This window comes from Phalacrocorax carbo, chromosome 3, assembly GCF_963921805.1.
Source record: "Phalacrocorax carbo chromosome 3, bPhaCar2.1, whole genome shotgun sequence".
Lineage (NCBI taxonomy): Eukaryota > Metazoa > Chordata > Aves > Suliformes > Phalacrocoracidae > Phalacrocorax > Phalacrocorax carbo.
In genome coordinates this window covers 77101646-77122388 of record NC_087515.1, presented here as the reverse complement: position 1 = coordinate 77122388, position 20743 = coordinate 77101646, and the positions used below count along the sequence as shown (strand labels likewise).

The 20743-nt window shown below is 42.0% G+C and overlaps 1 protein-coding gene across 1 annotated transcript in view; it reads right to left on the bottom strand.

Moving 5' to 3' along the window:
* LAMA4 (laminin subunit alpha 4) overlaps positions 1–20743 on the bottom strand; it is a 107819-nt gene that overhangs the window by 50673 nt on the left and 36403 nt on the right. Inside the window, exons 4-10 of the mRNA XM_009511816.2 lie at positions 17988–18068; positions 12683–12897; positions 8544–8639; positions 7111–7262; positions 6859–6969; positions 3755–3866; positions 313–480 (exon numbers count right to left, since the gene is read on the bottom strand). Of these exons, the coding sequence (XP_009510111.2) occupies positions 313–480; positions 3755–3866; positions 6859–6969; positions 7111–7262; positions 8544–8639; positions 12683–12897; positions 17988–18068 (935 nt within the window). The remainder of the gene's footprint in view (positions 1–312; positions 481–3754; positions 3867–6858; positions 6970–7110; positions 7263–8543; positions 8640–12682; positions 12898–17987; positions 18069–20743) is intronic.

The window sequence follows — 20743 nt, the reverse complement described above, 5'->3', positions numbered from 1 at the left end:
GGGAAGGAAGACGTTCACACGAGCAATTCCAGCCCTGGCACAAACCCTCCTAAGCAGCTGTCACTGAGGTGCTGCAGCGCACAGGCATACACAGACACACATATTTTTCTTCCCATTCTGCCACAGGGGCACCAAGCACCAGCAGAGACTCGGGGCAGGCATTTGGAAGCAGCAGCATCTTCAGCACACCAGTTGGTGCCTGCCAAGTGCCTGTGGTCCTCCCCAGGGGCTCAGCAGTACATCCAGAGCTGCCTGGCCAGTGCCAGCTGTGCATCAACGTGTGGATGAATGGAAGACAGATTTAAAACTCACACTCCTCCGCTGCGTTTTCCTCCTCATCTGCAAGTTGCTTCTGATTAGCAAAAGGCTTACGGCGTTTGATCTCCTTCAGCATCTCCTCAGCCATACTCAGCTTCTGGGCAATTTCTTCAGGGCTCAGCTCTTGTTGAATTGCATAGTATTTCATCTTGCTGCTGATTTCTGTGGGAAAAGGGAACAGATGGTCAATCCAGCATGGCTACAGAGAAGTAAATACTGTGGAGTACTTTCACTTTTGTGAATCTGGACCATGCTGATGGCAAAAGAAAGTTTTAATTATCTCTCAGCTCTGTAGTAAATAATTATGTTTAATCCAGTCTTAAAATTAAACCTGTAAATGCATCACACTTTCTGGCATACGTGGAGGTCTCATCTGAAGAGGGTGAGATTAAGCAGGCATGGGTTGTGTGTATTATTTGGCTTGGCAGTTCCTATAGTCTGGGATCACCATTTTATTCTGAGTTCTGTGGCATGTAGCAGGCTGCGGCTTTCATCCAGGATTGTGGTTTTTAAGTGCTGCTGCAAAAAATGTTATATTTATTAAATAACAACAAAGGCAAGGAGACTGAGGTAACCTTTTTTTTCCATGTGAAGAAGTTTGAGGCTCCCTAGAGAGGTAACATATGGCTTCTGGCCTGATACTGCTTAGCTAGTTTGGAGGTAGATACTATTTCAAGGTTTTGGTCTCAGTTCAAAAAACACTGTTGGATCCCTGCAGCTGAAATTGAGTTTACCCATTCCCAGTGTAGGCATTACAGTTTACCCACTTCTCACTCCCTGGCTTTGAATACCACCTCCTTTTTTAGGCCCTACAACGTGAGTAGCTTTGGCTTGGGTTCATCAGTACTTTTGTGGGAAACCAGAGCTGGCAAAACCAGCACTATACATCTGTAAGATTTTTATAAAAAATAGATGTGCAATTGTGGCACAACTGATTATTTCGTAGAGTGTCTATGTATGCAGTTTCTGGCTGGCTTCTCAGTTCATTAGTGAAGCTTTAAAGTCTCATACTGAGCAGTACTGATCACCACCAGTGGCTCTATGGATTTCTTTCTCCTTCTCATGCTGGCACGGGCATGCGCAGCACGCACACCTTCCCTTCAGTAATGAGTGGCTTGCCTTCTGCAGGTGGTGATGCCCCTGTAGAAGAATAGTTTTGAGCATGGTGGAAGTAATTTTCATTCACTTGTATCCAAATGCTTTCTGGGTGAACAAGCACACTCTTTTTATTCACAGCCATGAGTGTGGCTTCTTAAAAGATAGCTCAACCTGATTGTGCTATTTGTGTGCCAAACTACATACATTTCTGCCTTCTGTGGTTCCTTTCCTGCCCAAAACCAATTAATAATACAAAAGGACTATCCCCAGACGTCACCCAGTGATTGTTGGTGACATACTATGAGGCTCATGCTGACACTTTTGCTCAATGATTGTAGAAATAAGATGTGACAGTGACCAGTCAAAGGTGATCTAGCATCACAGGTGTAAGAAGGTAGTACAGATGTAACCTCCTATAAGCATAGTCTCAGCCTGCCTCTTCTGTGTGATAGGATATGTTAACTATGTTTGTTGAAATAAAGCGATGGTTGCAACACCTGTAGAGTTAAGGATAAGCAAGGGTAACAGTTGGTATGTAACTGCTCTTCCTTATACAACTTACCACAGAGCTTGCAGTAATTGCCGTAAGACAGAAGTGCTCAGGTCTGTTAATAAAGTATTTCTATTAATTGAAAATGAGCTGTTTAACCTCAGCTGCCAGTCAGCCTTTCTATTCTGGTGCCATATACAGCTTTCTTACACTGTTGGCTTTGCCAAGGACTGGGAAAAATCTGTTCTCTATGGTAGGGTGGAGGCTGTCATGATGCAGGCGTACAGGGGACAGAGATGCTTCTGAGTATGTTCACTTGGTGTTTTATTGCTTTCTGTAGGTACAAAAGAAGAGACTGCAATTGGTTTAATCTCAGTTTTATATATCACCATGGTGATGATATGTCATAGATATTCCAGATGAAGATTATAATTTCTGACTAGGAAACCTTTTTTTAAGAGCAACTGTGCTTGGGAAGTTGTTCACTGTTGCCATTTATCCTTTGATATATAGTAAAGTAAAAATTCTTGAAGATGCAGGAGGTTTAACAGGCTCTAAAGAAAAAGATCTTCATCTGGGAAGGGGTAAAGTACATACATTTACAGTCAGAAGATAAATTTTGAAATTTATGCTAGTTCTGGAGATGCTTTTATTGCTCTACCATGTTGCCCAAAGATGAAATTCATAAGTTTTGTCTGCATCCCCTCACATCATATGGACAGATGACACTGAGACAATAGGTTACAGTTTGTCCCAACATTTTAACATAAAAAGTTCTTGGTTTCACTCTTTTCCTAATTTTGGGAGTTTGTCATTACGTTTATCTCTCCTACTGTGAATCCGCATCACAATAACCACTTCTGATGGTCTGCACTAGCCACGCAGTTTACAATTCTGCTTTTCACTTTTACTAAAGGCCATGCTTACTTTGCAGAAAAAAAAAAAGGCATTGAAAATGCAGTTTTCTGATTCTTCTTCTGTATTTCAGAAAAAAAAAGAAAAAGAGGACAAGAGCTAGTCTGTAATGCTCTGTACAGTGTCTGGACCCAAACTCAACTGGAAATTCTGGTCAGATGAAGCAATAAGCAGCTTGAGGAGAAAATCACCACTACCTCCCACGCTGAGCTTGGGAAAGCATTAGGTTCACCCAATTATTTGCTATTCAGTGTCCTTTTCTGTTTAGAAACATCGACATTAAGCTGTATGAACCAGCACTATTCTACTCAGCAACAGGTTGCTAAAAGGCAAAAACTGCATTTGAAGTAACACTCACCAGTGGGATCACCAGTTAGTCAGACCTAACTGACTGCCAAGGGTTCAAAAGGGAAAGCACAGTTTTTAAAACATCTGTCTAGCTGTTCATATGGCCTCCATTACTTATCAGCAGGATGGGAAAAGTGCACTTGCATGAATCTGCTGACAAATAAGACATGGAGCAACATGGAGCGCTCTCATCTCCTATCCTATGCTTGTGTTGGTGCCTTCATCCAGCCCCAGTCTGATACTGACAGTTTTTTTTACCACGGGTATGTATAAATACCTTGAGGAGTTAGTCAAACAGACAAAGGCTACAAGCTGAATTAGCCTGAAGTATTTAATGTATTATTATTTTGCTCTGTCAAAGAGAGCAAAAAGAAAGAGCAGCTCTTGTTCTGGGTGTCAGATCAAGTCACCCATAGTGTCAGCTATCTTTTAAGAGAGTCAGCTTTTCATCACGGCATTGCAGGCTGCAAAAGTCTTCTGTGTGGGTTGTTTTGCGAGAGTGCCCAGGTGCTATGACATTTTTTTGCTGGAGGTTTTGTTAATACATGCATGACATTGAGCTGAACCAGAAAGAAATCTATTTACCTTGAATGTTATCCCTCATATTACTGAGCTGCTGCACAAGCTGAGTAGCACGGTTGTTGGTCTCCATGGTTTCCTTCTGTACCAGTAGGCCTTTGCTGGATGCTTCATTTCCCTATGAATAAACCATGTGAGCCATTAGAAACCATTAGATTTCTTTTCAGATCCATATGGATGTGTGAGGATGAGCAGTGTAAACACACATTTTGCTTTCTCCTGATGAGCTTGTGAAAGTCCATTTATCATATAAAGTGGTATTTACAGAGGTGTTTGAAGTGAAGGGCTGTCTTGTCAGTGTTTTCAGAATTGCAGAGTGAGAGATTAAAATCTGTCCCATATTTATCCATCATTTGCTGCAATCAAATTGCCATAAATTATGTATAGTTGTAAAACTCCCATCTGCTGAGTCTCCTAGGCATTCAGCAGGGCTGTCTCATTTTGCTGGGTATGGCATTTCCTGAGTAAGCATATAGACTGCAGAATAATGTGTCAAGCTCACAACCATTTTTAGATCAGTGTCTCCCTCAAGTGTGGTCCCAAGCTCTGCAACTTGTTAAAATTAAGAAAAAGCACACGGATTCAAAATACTCTGCAGAGCATAGCTACCCTCCTATACTATATTACATTGGAGGCTATACTCTGCATTGTGTTCCCTAACATGTAAGGGAAATGAAGAGTTACTCTGTCATAGTTGTCATCTTTCCTAGATGGTCCCTGACTTTGGGAGTCCTTAGATTCAATTTTCACTGTATTTCCCAGGAAGGAGAAAAAAAAAATGACTGTTGTGCCATTGATATTTCCTGGACAGTGTGTGTGTGTGTGTGTGTGTGCGCATGTGTAAGTCCATACCACACGCTTGCCAGTGGTAAGGTGTTTGATTCATAGTCCTTGTTGGGGCTGCAGCAGCAAAAATTCCTGCTGTAAAATTAGTTTATGGGTTTGGGGTGCCCTGACACCTCATAAGCCAGAAGATATTTGGCTGTTGGTGTGCTCACTTCATATTTGCTAAATCCTGCAAGAACGGCAGAGGACTCTGCTGCCATCCTCCAGCCTGGCACAGCTAAGCCTAGCAGGGCTGCAGGTTCAGCACCAGCAGTGGCCGCAACCCATGAGCGTGGTTTTACTGGGGGGTTGCAGAGGCCCCAGCTGGTGCTTGCTGGTGGGACCAGCGTGGCCAGCGCCATGGGAGTGGGCAGGCACCCGCGCAAAGTGACTGTGAGGCTTAATAGAAGGGTTTTAGTTTTATTTCTACTTTGTTTTTTAGTCTTTGTAGGGCAAGCAATGTGGTTTTTATTTGTATTCCTTTATTGCTGTCAGGTTTTCTTGTGGATGCTCTGTCACTCAGCATCACCACTTCAAGATTATTTTAAGCAACTTCTTATTGTTTTTACACATGCTTGCCTTTACATAATACTCTTTCCTTGACAGATTTTTCTTTAACTATTGAACACCTGGGGAATTGCCAAGACCGGTTGGCTGATTGCTGTGAGATTGATGGGAAACACAGCAGTATGAGTGAGGGGTACTCTTCGGGACCCTCGAATTCTCGCTGATGTATGGAGGCTCATCCTGAAATTTGCTAAGAGCCCAGGAAGGAAATGTGCTGACCTCCCCCAGGTCGCTGCCAAATATTCAGGATTGAGCTATGTGGTGGTTTAGCCTAAGCTCATCCCAAGCAGACTCAGGGAGTTACAGGTCACATTTACTCTTCTCATTTAGCAGGATGATTTACCTACAGTTGGTACATTCATCCTGCCATTGGGGTTTAGATCAGAACCTGCAGCAACCCCCTCAGACATGGGAACGTGCGCGTGAAATGCTCTGGATGGAAGATGCGGCACATCTCTGCAAAACCCACTCAAGGCCCTAGCACCTGTTTTCCATAAAAGTGCCTTGAAAGAGCAAGAAGTTCAATATATTCAGAGTTATTACTGTGGTATTCCTTTCAATGTGGGAGTCTGGGGCTGTTATTTCCCTGCCTTTACAAGCAATCACAAGTATTCATGTGGAACAAGCATTAGAAATACTGAATGAAATGTACTCTAGTCATACTACAGCTGTGATTATCTGTGGGAACAGCATAGAGTGATGTATCTCACTAATACATACATATCTTAGCGACAGAAAGTATTTAATAATATCTCTTTAAAATAGAGGAGAAGCAATTTTGAACCCTATTTCTTTTCTTAATGTATATCATATCAGGATTCTTCTAGGGTGCAGTAAAAGTGTTATGTGAGCTGAGAGCAGATAACCTTAATTTTATAGCCTGGCAACTGAATGTAGATACAACATTTATGATTACAATTGTGATAAAACATATCTTGAGTGCTGATCAGGCTCCCATCTCAGTGGGTACATGAAAAACCCCTTAAATTGTCAGTTTTGTGATGTATTTTGAAGTGTCTAATTGGGCTAATTTTATTTTATCAGAGTATACATGTAAAATAGATACAGTACAACTACTCCCAAAGTCAATCTGAATTAGTTTTTGGTTACTTTGCTTAATTAGAAATCAAAATGTGAAATGGAAAGGCAATGTATCTGTCTCAGATCAAACTTGTGTAGGGGGGTAGGTGGGAACTCATATCTTGAGGGGAGGCTTTTTGTGATATGTGACAAACCTCTGACCACATTCTACAGTCTTTGGCCCTACAGCCTTCCATTTCTGGGAAAAGGACTTGATAGGTCATTTATGCTTTTAATTCAGAGCTAAAGTAAAGTAGAAAATCTAGACATAGAGAAGAGAAATAAAAAGTTCTCCCAACTATCTTTCAGGATACTCCTACTCTTGTTTTGGGAATGTAGGAATTCAGACTAGATGTTAGGAAATATTTCTTTATCGAGAGGGTGGTCAAACACTGGAACAGGCTTCCTAGAGAGGTGGTTGATGCCCCAAGTCTGTCAGTGTTTAAGAGGCATTTGGACAATGCTTTTAATAACTTGCTTTAATTTTTGGTCAGCCTTGAAGCGGTGAGGCAGTTGGACTAGGTGATTGTTGCAGGTCTCTTCCAACTGGAACTATTCTATACTAACTTTTTATGCCAGCATGTGAATATGACAAACTGCAACCCCTCAGAGCTCTGGCAGGGGGGCTATAAACAAACCTGTTCATCAAGTGTCGCTGCCTCTCTCAGGAGATCATTCATTTCATCTGCAGCATCATCAACCTGGATGGTCCAAAGCACAACATGGTTCTTTTTTTTGGACATTGCCTCCTGTGTGTGGGGGAAAAAAGTCAGTGCATCTGAAAACAAATTATTTCTCTAGTGAGGGCAGGGATTAAAATCTACAGGAACAGAATGGAAATTCATGGATTAGAATTACATGAAAAAATAAAATTTCATCCATGTTTGTACCTGGAGATGGGTGGCAGTAAGGTTCAGGTCATTCAAGCGCTTTTGAGCTGCAACACCTGTAGAAATGCTCAGTAAAGTTGATTTGCTTTCATCGATAGCCAGAACTGCTAATCGGATGTCATCTGTCAAATCCCAGATACATTTATCGCAGCCTGATAAGAAAATAAAAAGGTGTCATTTTTCTTTAGTGTTTGTGTTGGTGAACAGCAAATATCTCAAATTCACTTTACAGTGGTCTTGCCCCGGGGTGTTCCCTCTCTTTGTCATTGGTGGATCCCCATTTTTATTTCACTTTCATCCACCCACTTCCAAGGTCCCACAGTACAGTCATGATGCTTCCAGCTGAGCAGCACCAGATGGGACTACTCTGAGAGGCTGCTGTGGTGGCACGGTAATCAGTAGGAAGAGAGAGAGGAGGCATTTCCTGGCTATTCCCTAGAGGCTCTGCATGTTTGTGGCCCAAAGAACAACAGATGGATGTAAAAAAAAAAACTTCATTCTGTCAGAACCCAAAACTCTCTATTTAAAATTTGGTGGTATGAGAAGTAAGGATGTCCAGCAGATGGGCTCTTGGCTGCTTATTTGATTAGGAAGGCAACTTCTAAAATTACAGTTATAACATGTTTGGCATACACTTGTGCGGAACTATGTCCTTGTCCCTGCTGAATGCTTGCAATACCACCTTGCTTTTAGTGACATTGGTGCCACAATTAAATGCAAGAGACTTAAGTGAACATGAAACATAGATTCCTACAGAAATTTTTGCTTGGTATTGTGTAGTCTGTGTTCTTGATGGCAGCAGCTCCCAAATGTTTTCCTTCTGGTTGCACTTCCAGGCACACAACCCCTCTTCTTGGGAGTCAGCTTAGGAACCCATGTGTGCTACATGGTCTGCGTTATACCACAGCCATAATTACATTAACATTTAAAAAAATATCATTGGTTACCAGTAGTTACAACATAGTACTTCTGGAAACTCCCCAGGCTTCCTGTAGTTAGAATAGGGGAGGTGATAGTGGAAAAGCAGCTGCCTGATTGATTTATGTCAAATTGTCAACAGCAACAGTTTATATTAGGTGTACAATTAGAAAACCAGAAATTATATGCAAGGCGATGCAGATGAAGTGGTGATGGCAGGTTTTAGGGCCAGAATATTATTTTGCAGGCAATACTTCCCTACTGCTCCGCAGTTTGTACCTAAACTTTCAGTCTGTATCACGGAGTTGGACGTATGCATGTACTCAGTCAAGCAAGTGACAACATGTTTAAATACCCAGTCAGCAGACCATTGTGCATATTCACATGTTTACGTGCCCTGTGTGACCAAGGTCAAAGTGCTGAGCCCACTGGAGAACCAAGCTCTTAAGTTAGTATTTGTAAGCATCTAAATACAAAAGCGATACTAATTTTTGGTGTTTTCATTATAATCTTACTGATGGTTGGGCAGTCCGTGCCAGGAGAAACTTCAGGACTGTCTGCGAGGCATTCTCCAGTCTGGCTGTCACACATTCTCCCTCCACAGTTACATTCTGGGGGAAAAAGAAAGGATTTTTGAGAGATGAGTCTTCAAAATGTACAACCCACCTTTTCCCTTCCAAGACTAGTGAAACGATTGTACCTAGGATTGTGCATGGATAGTCAAACCAAAATCAAGGGTTTCTTGGTCTGATTTTTCCTTGAGTATGTAGAAAAGGTGTTCTTAGCACTGTGGTTGAACTGGACCAGATAAAATATGAGACAGGAAACAGAACCAGAGAGCCTGTGCTGAAGCGACTTCAGAGTTCAGTTCAGAGCTTCCCAGCTGGTCACAAGCAGAAGCAGCAAGGCCAGAGTTGCCCAGCTGGGCCATCATGCATCACCGCCTAGAGAGGGTGGCGTTTAGGAGATGGGCTAAGGAAAGCAGTACAACTAAAGTTAATTATTAGTTACAAATCTCTCCACAGACCTGTTGGATTTATCAATGCTGTGTCAGGCTGCCACTAAGTAAGCTTTCCAGCTATCAGGGATTGATAGTGGACTCCAGTTCTATCATCAGCTTGAGGATGTCAAAAAGCAAATATCTCCTTCCACTTGCAATGAAGAATAAATTAACTTTTGCATTTTTTAAAACTGGAGTAAGCTACATATTTACTGCCAACACAAGTGGCTTTTTAAAAAGTACAATTTTTAATCTAAAGTGTCTCTTTCAAGGTTTAATTGGCCTTTTAAAATATATTATTTTAAAGATAACAAAAACTCAACAGAACATAAGAACAGCAGTGACTTATGTGGAGTTTGTTTTGCTCTTGTGATTCACAGTTTCAGCAGAATCTCATATAACAAAACTGTTTACTGCCATTTTATTGCAGCCCATTCATTGTTCTCTATGAATTACCCTTGTATTTACATTCCACATTGCACATTCGAGGAATTATCAGGGAAAATGTGTAATACAGCTTTATAGTAAACATGATGCACTAACATTGGAGTAATTCTGTGTAACTGAACCAGTGTTAGCAGATCTACTCAGTTTTTGTCCCATTGTGAGAACAGAATTTGGTTATGAGTTTTGCGGGGCAATTGATATTTTGACCTCACCACAACCTTTATGAACTGGGTATCTCCCAGCTCGTGGATTCACAGGTTTTTTAATTTGTTATTTCTTTTGTTAAGAGGTGAAATAAAAGCCTCAGTTGAAAGCAGAGATTTCTCTTTACCTATATAATGGGATCTAGGCTATCACCAAGACAGGTGGCAAGATTTCAGTTACATGATTAAAATTTACATGAGATTGGTGCGCGAGAAAATCAAATGGTATCTTCTTATTGAAATGGATAATTCTTAATCTGCTACACAAATGCTTATAGTAAATTAATTTCAAAAATTTTCAACAATTTTTCACCTACTTGTTTAGGAGGTACCACATTTTTAGTAGGGAATGAAGACTTTCAATGCCACTCTACTGTGACTTACTGGTGGAGGAATCTTCTAAATTTACCTTTATTTCTGAGGGACATTTGTGGAAAGCTTTGAAATGTTGCTAAAAGACACATGGTTAAAAAATTTATTGAGAAGAAGCTGAATACTACTATCCACAGCTAAACAGATTTTGTCTTTTGCTCAGAAGAAAAAAAAAGGTGATAGATGGATAAAGCTGTTTGTTCTTTTAGTGCCCTTGCATTTTTTTTGTTCTATATACCCTTTGAGGTGCTCTGTGGAAACCATGTATGTAGACCCTCTTGTTTCTTACACTATGCTCTTTTCTGCAATTTTGTATTTTAAAGAAGGTATTTGTCTTATTTCAGAATCTATGTTTTTCTAAATGAGTTCCTAATTGCTCCAAAATGCCAAACGAAGTATAAGTTTACCTTGTAAACTACCTGGATAGTTTGGATATCATGGATGTATTGATCAGTGCGGGCAATCTATGCAGTAGTGTCAAGCACAGCACATTGTGGTGTTTAGCACAATACTTCAAAATCAGAATTTGCTAGAGTCAACTACAAGATTATATTTACTCCTAAATAGAGAAATGCTGTACCTCTCATAACATACTCAAGTGCCAAGGCACTTCTTATTTTTAGCAAAGATCAAACACCACATGAAAATTTGTTAATGAAGAGAATTACCAAGCTCATGTCTGCATGAAAAACCTGTATAAAGAAGTCCTTTATACATATACATATACACATATATATATATACATATATACCATGAAATTCCACTTAAACTGTACCTCAGAAACGTAAATAATACTGAAGCATTCTGCCTTTAATTCCTGCAAGTCCTTAAGGGTGCAACCCAAAACTACATGGAGGTGATGGAAGTGTGACTTAACTACAGGTTAAAAATTCTATGTTCAGAGATGCCTTCCAAAATTATGTCTTGTATAACCTGCTTAGGCTCTTGGAATGCCCTGTAATCCTCAGACTTCTGGCAAAGTCTCTTAGCTGTTTGAAGCTCTGCTTTTGCGCATGGCCAGGGTATGATTGCTGTGGTTTGCTGACTTAAAGTTCTGGGTGCGTTTCTCCTGCCTCATGGTATTCAGGAGCCATAAACTAGGTCCTGTCATTCTTTATGGAAGAACTGCAGTTAAATCGACTCCGGTGAACTGAATTAGGCAGTGAAGAGCATAAATAAGTTTTGCTTTTGCAACCTCAATATCACAGAGATGTTGAATTTCAGGCATGTCTTGGGTGCCCAGATCCAGGCAGGAGGTGGGTTTTGGGGCACACTGTTCCCCACAGCTACTGTCTTTTTTACTGATTTGGATACCTGGGATTGGCTGTTGGGATTACTGTGTGTGTACACCATCTCTCCCCGTTCAGCCTAAATGAAATTTAAGCATGTTACTTAGTGATGGGTATTACAGCCTGGAGATGGACGCTCAACTTCTAGCTGTCACTGGAACTTAATACCAAAAGGGACCACTAGTGGCATCATATGTGGTCCCCTACAAATGAAGACAGCAGCACAAAGGGCACTTGAGTACAGAGCATCTTTGCAACCTCCATCCTGCAGGTCTCAAAAAACACCTTAGCACTTTATAGTAAGCTAATAAAAAGCAAAGTCCAAGTACAGTGGGTTGCAAGAAGGACGCAGGTCGATCAAGACATTGCTAAGGCCCTGATGCTTGTAGGCCTGTACCTGGAGGCCCAGAAGCACTTAAAAGGTCCAGGTTAGGTATGTGGTTTGGCTGTGTCTTACCTTCAAGGCAGCTAAGAGCTAGGATTGATCCATCTATTCCATTTGCATTCTGGTCCTTGAGGGAAGGCTCCTGGCAAAGGGGTTGGGAGGGAGCCCCGAGGTCCTTGAGCTCTGAGCACCTGCATTTTGCCTTTAGCTGTGGCTATTCCTTGGTGCTTTGAAAGAGGATGTACTCTCTCCTCCCAGAGCCAAAGCAAGAACAAAGAAATGAGACCAATGTTCTATCTGGATCTAAGTCCATGAAAATTAGGTGAATAATTGTATTAGAGGACATAAACCACTGTGCCTCCTCTGTGTAGGTATGTTTTGGTAAGATCCTCTGGGTAACACTTTATCAGACCCTGGCAGAACAGTCATCTCTGGTGTGGAAACACAGTAACCAGCAAGATTACACAGACATGTGGGAAATGCAGAATACATTATCAGTATGAAAAACAGCAGAAAATGATCAGGGATTGGGTCAGGATAGGAAGGATGATGCTGTTCCCATAAAAACTGCTTCCAAGTCTTTAAGTGCCATCAGTCTGAGTGGTCATTCTGGGTGTGAACAAACACAAAGGTAAAGTCTCTTCCCAAGGAAAGCTTAGAGACCCTTATTTAAAACAAGATCCAAGACACAACAGTGCCTACATTCATTGTGCCCAGGTGTTTGAAATGTTGGGGTCTGGGGTTTGAGAGTCCCTCATGGGCAATGGAAAGAGGGTGAGTGCCTGGGATGATTCAGCCAAACAGGCATCTAAATTATCCCGCCAGGTAGGCTGCCAGCAGCACCCCCTGCCTCCCAGAGCCACAGGCGTCTGATGACTGATTCAGGCATCTCTGGGAGATCATCAATAGGCCATGATGTCCTGCACTGTGCTGTGCTTTACTAAACTAGAGACAGTACCTGTACAGTTTTTAGCGAATCTGGCATCCCCATAGTAACCTGGAGCGCATCGTTCGCACTTGAACCCGGTGGTGTTGTGCAGGCAGTTGCGGCACTGGCCGGTCACTTCATCACAGTCTTCAAAAATCAGGTTTGGGTCTGAGTTGCCACTGCAGTCACATTTTTTACAACTGCTTCCAATTAACAAGGGGTTCCCATAGTAACCGGGGGCACACCTGAAAGGAAGAGCAAGCCCAGAGATGATGATCGATGACATTCCCATCTGTGGTACAATTTTTTCTCTGACCTTATTTGTGTCACCATGAATTGACGATGGTCTGCAGCTATGAAAGGACAGAAGGCAAATTAGGAGCTATATTCCTGCAGAGAATATTTTGTGCTCTAATCTTAATCTGTACAGTCATATATCTTTCCCTTCTTGAACACTCCTGGTATCTCAATCACGCCAGTTACTGTTATTTTTTTGGTGTATGCCTTTAGCAGTAAAATGATTTGTTCCCTATTGTTTTAAAATCTGTGACAGAGTGACCTTGGCAGAGAGGCAGCTCTAGTGTTTATTTTGGTGTCTTTCAGCTTTGAATCTCACCAACTATATTGTGTTATATAGGAAACTGGGGTAAAAGACTGCATTTCATGATGCTGAAACTCAGAGGAAGTTCAGACCTTATCTTCATTATAATGCATATAACAGAAAAGTCTTATATAAATACCACTATAGTGAGGCATTGGGATGGTTTCTGGGTTTTGCAAAAAAAACCCCAGGCACTGAACCAGCCTCCATTTTTCAGATTTGTTCACTGTTAGCCTGCTGGCTGGCTGAGGACAAAAGGCTGAGTGCATTCTCCAGCCCAGGAGGGGAGGATTCCACTGTTGGTTTGCAGAGGGTGAGAGGGAGGTGGGTAACAAGCACTCCGGGGGAGGCCTGAAATGGGTCCAAATTGCTTTTCATGTCTTGTCACATTTGGGAAGCGTTTTTGTGGAAAACTTGCTACATTTTAAAATGGAAGAGATGTTGAAACTGTAGTGGTTATTGAAAGTCTAGACAAACCAGCGGTGCCTGACGTCCTTGTATGACCAGTGACCCTAAGCTAAGACAAGGTAATAGATTTGGTGTCACCATTTGGAAAGAAAGGAGGGGGTTTCAGCTAAAGGAGTTTCTGCTGGTAGCAGGGAGCGTGCTTGATCATATGAGCTAGAGGAACCTTTGCAAACCAAGCAGCGAGGTGAACAGAGCCGGCACTGGAGTGGGCATGGAGCAGCTCGCAGGAGCAAATCCTCGAGCAAAGGCATTGCTGGAGGTGCTGGTGGCTTAGGCAGTGCCGAGCAGGACAGGGGTAGCCCATGCCATTCATGGTGTCACTGCAGGGTGGCAGGAGGGTCCATGACCAAGCAGACTGAGGCACAGACATCAAGGACTCGCACCCCCAAACTGGGAATGAAGAATTGCAGGGAGGGAGATAACTAGCTAGTGTAGCAATTGCTTACTGAAGAAATTGGAGGATTGAATAGTTGCAGTGATTTAGGTAAAGAGCAGTTATTGTATTTCACCCTGTTTTATCACCCTTTTGTCCCTGTCTTTTCTCCCATCCATAAAGTACTGTTTTAAGATGCTGTTTGTCCTGCTGTGGGTGGGGAGGGCGAGCTCTCAGGCAGTTTAGTTTAATTTTCCCAGGTTTTTGGCCGGGGACCTGAGCTGAGGTCTGTTGTCTCCTAAAATCTAAACATAGTCAAATCCCACTTCTGCTATGTCTGAACAGTGAAAATGTGGGAGATCTGATAAGAGCATCCAGTTTTGATCTGTTCCTACATTTGCTGATTTTTTTAAAAAATAATTTCCTCAGTGCTGCTTTGTTCATGTTCCAGTCTTGAACCCCCACAGTAAAAACACATACAATATTAAGCATCTTAATATAAACCACTTGGCTGCCTCAGACACTGCTTTTGCCAATGGCAAAGACTCTCTCTCTTTGCAGCACTGCCAGAATCTTTGGTACAGATCTTATCACTTGGGTGACCCAGATGTAAAGAATAAAAATGTGACCTGGAGTTCTGTGCACCTCTCGAAGAACTGTGAATGTGACATGGAGCATAATAAGTGTCATTTAGCTGATTTTGGTGGAGTCGCTTCTTGTTCCCGTGGAAGTTAGAGCAGGCAGTGATGGGTAATGCTACTATTTGGTCATGCCAAAAGTCTTGCTGTAATTTTCTAATATTTCAGCCAATCTGAGATTGTAGTATTTCCCCAAATTTCAAAATATCAGTATGTTTCTGAAGTTTGAACAAGAAAAGGACCCCCTCTGGGGTTTTAAAAAATTAATTTCCTTTATCTTGAACTCTCAAAATCTTGCAGAGTTTCTTTTTCATTTTCTGTAGCTGGGTATTTTCCAAATGGTCATCTGTCTAATGTGGCCACAGAGTCACAGAAACCACAGAGCAGTGCTGGGGCGAGACCAGCATTTTGCCTTCCGCTGTCGAGCTCTGGCTTTCAGCCAGCATCTACTAAAGACTGTGTACTATTCCTGTCAGGCCCACAATGTCTGCCCTCTCATCAGGGCAAGGTGATTTTTTTTTCCCTCTTTTCTGAAATATACCACCCAGTTCACTTGCCAGTAATGTAGTGGACAGTTCCTCACATCCTCACAGATATATTTTCTAACTGCTGCTTTTTATGACCATCTGACTCACTTTTATTAGCTATATCTCCTCATCTGCAGTAGCTGTCTAAAACAAATAGAAACTTTTAGAGCTGGAAATAAATGTGTCACCTTCACTTTCCCCTTCCCTTTGCCACTCAGTGCATCTCATGGGGCTGGACCATGCTTGGCCTCTTTTCAATCGTTGGTAGAACATGAGAAGAGCAGAGACCACTGGACGGAAACATATGGCTCTATCTCTGCAATTTACAGTCTGAAAAAGTAGAGGCCTGTGGTACCTGTATTTTCCTCCATTGTATCAATAAATGGCTCTCTGTTGCTAGCAAAGAATATTTCCTCTCCCATAATAAAGCTGCTAAGTTATCTTTGTTTCATTTTACAGCCATTTTGCTTCCTGTAATTACTGGTGAGTAAGAAATTAACTTCCTCTTCCCTGGCAATGCCAAAAGAACCTTTTTCCTCTATGCACTTCAGACACTAAAGTATCATTTCTTCAGTTATCTTTTTTAACATTCAGGCATTAACAAAACCTGGATTTCATCTGCTGCCACCTTAATGCCCCATTGCTGAAGTCCAGGAGCAAAATAATTCATTCCTAAATTTCAGATTGGGAAGCTGGTTTCCCAGTTCCTAGCAAAGGCCTCTGTGATTTCACAACACCATTTGCTGGCAAACATAAACTGGATAGGTCTGTGCCAAGCGCCTGGAGCAGCACAAGAAAGCCTCCTACATGCATGCCAGAGGAAACAGAGCAGATTGCCTCCCAGTGTGCTGCTCTGGAGATCCCACGCGCTGCCCGCGGAGGGGTGTCCTGCAGCTCACTGCCCCGTGGCGCCTGTCACCGACTGCTGCGGAGATCTGGGAGGGAGGGTGGTGAGGGGGATGTAGCCGCCTTCTCCCTGGGCACATGAACTGCCATTTGGGCTGCAGGGAAGGATGGGGCAATGCCCTCTCTTGTTCAGGATCCCCCAGTCCTCCTGCCAGCGTGTTGATGGCACGATAGCCACCGGTGGGAACAGGGAGCGCTGGCAGTGCCCAGCAGCAGCGTAAGTGAGGCTCTTTAGCAAGTGGACAGGGACAAGCCATGTATTTCTCATTAATCTTTGAAATGCTTTTTGTCATTTCTGACACAAACGGGAGTAGGGCCAGGAGCCTACAAGGAGGAAAGTCCCGTTTGCCACCGCTTTCCACTTACCCCAGCAGTTAGTCAAGGACTTAGCATGGTGACTGGGACAGGGTAATTCCTTTCTGTAGCTTTTTCTAATGCGTCTATTTAGCTTTGCCTTCCCTGAGACAGATGCAGTGTCAGGCTGGGTAGTGGCTATTAGAAAACAAAGCTGATGCTATTTGCTGCTCTTACTATGCATCTGCTACTCATTTAATAGGATTTGATTTGCTTGTAGTCTAGGTTGACATTTTAATAACCATTAAGAAACCTCACTGACCTTTTAATTGTCTGCATTATCCTTTGTGTATATATCTGACATTCTGGAAGAACAAAAGAATACAGCCACATGCCTGGAAGCAAGGGCGGGTATTTTTATTTTTGTGTCATCTGTCTAAAGGGCTTTCACTATTGCTGTCCCCATCTTAGTGATGCAGAGGTAATATGCTGAGGTTTTTGCATCATTTGTATGGGCAAAAGCCTTCACTCTTTGTTTTCGTCTTACCTTTTTCATATTGATTTCTCTTTGCATCTTAAGCATCCCCTTTCTCTCTCCTCTGATAGTTGTGTTAAGCATGTTAAGTATTCAAGAACTGAATTAATTTAATTAAGAATTCAAGACTTGCCCATTAATGACAGTGGGCTGAAGTCTTAAATACTTCAGAGGCTTTAGAGGAAAAACAAATAGAGGTGTTCAGGAAGCCAGTGTCTGAGCCGTCCTATACCTCTCAGTCTTTGTGTTACAGCTGTTTTAATTTATTGGCTGCTCAAGAATTTCTGAATTATAATCAGGCCTCTGACATTCATGAAAATAACATCCATGTTTGTTCATAGCGAGTTACATGGCCCTTTATGATGTAGGAGAGTAAGTTTTATTTCTGCTGTATAGCTCCATGTATTTGTGTACTTTGTTATTTAGAAGATATTTACTGGAAATTGTTTATGGGCATAAGGGAAAGTTGAAAAGCAGCACTGGCCTATGGTAGTTTGCTTTACTTTATTGAATTATGTCTGTGAAGTACACTTAAAATTTAACTAGAAAAGCTGCATCTGCTCATTAAGACTTTGACTAGATAATGCATTTTCTCCTTTGCTTTTTAAAAATTTAGTTGGTAGAAGCCTGCTATATGCTTTAGCGTGGTGAATTGCAAGAGGCATCTATATGGTGGCTATTTTTCACTTCAGCTGCTGTTTCTGATTTGTATTTTGTATTTTGATTTGTAAACTGTATTCTTTTTAGGAAGATCACCACATGAAGGTACACAAAGTGCAAGAACTCAATCAAAATACATCAGATGTAAATGTCTGTCTTACCCATAGCAAGTTCTTATGGTTTTTAGTAGGAACTGAATGAGAGCCTTTAACAGACATGATTCAACCTGGTAAAAACACATGCACAAGATTTCTTCCCATTGTAGGAGTATTCCCTTGAAGGCTTCTAGACTTCAATATTGCCAACCAGTAAGTCACCCCATTAGTTTCTTACCTTTCACAGTTGGGCCCTGCATAGTTTTCCTTACAGACACAGCGCACACTTCCACCTTTTCTGTAACAGGAGACTGCAAAGCTGGAATTTCATTAGAATGAATAGTTAGAATAGCAGTCAATGACAAACACTTGGGAGTATTTCTTAACTACATTATGGACATTTGCTGTCAGTATGAGTTCTGGCTCTTGGTTACATGTTGCTGAATAGGTATTCTTAAGCTCCATATGTTATTCACATTATACCCTTTGTTTAGTCTTTTTAATTTGTGTAGAAAGCACTAATTAGTGTATAGCACTGTGGAGCTATATAATTGCAGACATATATATATATATATATATATATATATATATATATGAAAGTTCCTGTCTTGCAGTGTAGATCAGACACACCTGCAGGCTTTGATACACACATTTTAGATAAAGGACTGAGGATAATTGTGTACATCATGCAAAGCTAATTACTTTTTGTCTCTTGGTCTAAGGGGTGAAATATTGCTTATGAAAGACACCACATAAGCACTTCAGGAATGTAGTCTCTGGAATGGGTGCAGCAGTTTCCTATGCAAATCCTACAGGTTTCCTCCCATCCAGTCTGGAAGTACTGAGTGGTGAAAACCGAACTCAGTGGTGCTATCCTTATTTACAGTAACTGAGACTGCTCTACCATCTCTTTGAGTAAGCTGGAAAGAGTCTGGGGCCTTTTCTGAGACCAACAAGCCCAATAGTGGCTTGGGCTGTAATTTTCACTGCCGTGATTAAAAATCATGAATTCCTTTGCTTTCTTAACTAAATATGAGACCCAAGGAGCAGCAGCAGTCAGATTTGGAAAGTACAAACTGTCTACTCTTCAAACACAGTGATGGACATGGCTTAAATACATTTGCAGGAAAAAGACATACAGTCCTAAAGATGTTTCCAGTTAGTTTTCAATGCATGTGAGTAAATGCCTGCCAGCACTGGAGTGTGACCAGAGTAGTGAGTGGCAGCAGTTGCCAGCTGCAGGCTCATGCTTGCAAAACACAGGCACCAAGTTGTACAGTGGTGGGCAGCTGTGGCCATGTTGCATCCCTTTTGCACAGGAAAAAAGACTCAGAGCAATGGGAAGGAGCATGAGCCATGCGCTGCTTGTTTCAGGAATGAGCAGCATTGAAAGGTGACAAGAATTCCTGCATAATTCTAGTTCCCACCAACGTTTCTCAGTTGGTGGGACAACCAGGGTCAAATAAATCTGTGCCTGGTTCTGTGCTGTCTCAAAATATTTAATATAATCAGAGACAACATAAAATGAGATTCTTCTCACAGAATTCTCAAATTAACTTCAGTAAAGCTTTTTTTTGAGAACATATAAGAAAATCATAAGAGTTTGTCTCCCTTCCTCTTCTTTTACAGAGGCTAATTCCTCACATAGTTGAAAAAAACACATTGTGGATTTAAGTTATGAAATAAGACTGAAGCCTCCCCGAGGTTTTGTATTTTTTGTGATCTTTTAGGGAAAAAAGTTCATGAAATTCCCTCAGGTTTGAAAAGAAGTAACATCTGCTGGACTGTGGAGAAAACTCCTTTTTTTTATTCCAAAGATATGACATTACACTTCGTGTGTAATGTCCAAAAGTTATTCCAGAAGTTCCCAGGATAGCAGATATGAAGACAGTCTGGCCAGAAAAGGCTAAAGACACACAGATGAACCCCAAGAAGAAATATATATCTGATGAGCCTGTCAGTTTACAGATTTGGTCACTTTGTCTAACTATTATGAATTCACTGGCTATTTCCAAAATAAAGCAGAGTACCAAACAACATCCTTTGGATGTTCTTTATTTAGGGCATGTAATGCTTCTCTGCTTTCTGGTAGTTACTGTTTTGACTTAATATAAATGTAGTAAGATTAATGTAGGAAAAATAGTAAAAAAACGAACAAATGGTTGTTCTTTGAATTTAGTTATGCAAGGCTGAATGTCGCTCAGTCATTATTATTTGCCTGTTCCAGCCCCAGCTGAAGGCTTTTGCTGTGGTCAAACCTCTCTCATGCAAGAAGCCGAACAGGCAATTTCTGCATGTTATTTAAATAGGGGTATGAGGCAAATTAGGACTGGACATTCCTTTAACTATTGCCTTCAGGACTTTTCTGAGGGAAAACCCTGAAAAACTGAAGTGGATTTTTACTGAGGTAGTTTTAAAGGGGTAACATATCACAGAAGGTGGAATATCCTGAGACGGAAGGGACCCATGAGGATCATCAGGTCTAACTCCTATATTGCTGCTAATGCTGAAGCATCTGCATTCAGGCTCCTTGCAACTTTTGTTCTCCCTTCTCAATCCCACGCTGCTGTCCTTCTGAATTCAGGGCTTCTTTATCTCTAGTGGTCTGGCATGGGAGAGGCGTATGTCCCTAGCAGAAGGGCTGAGGAGTGTGTTGAAGCAGGGAATGCTCCTTGGGCGCTGTGCCCATGTCCTGCAGCACTGACAGAGACAGCCTGCAGCTCAGGTCCCTGCTGGTCCCACTGCACCAAGCCCTGCTGGGCTGGGAGGCTGGCTGGCGCTCTGCGGTCGGGGGGCACTGCTGCGGAGCTCAGTGTGCTGTAGGACTCGGTGAATGCAGGCCCGGCCATGCTCTGTCGAATTGTGCCGTAGGGAGGACAGGCTAGATGTTTGCTTGACTAGCAGTGCTCGGTAGAGATTGGGTCTCATCATGCGGTAGTGCCTCAGGCACGTGCGGCCCACGTTGTGGTTGAGAGAGCTCCTCCTTACACCAAA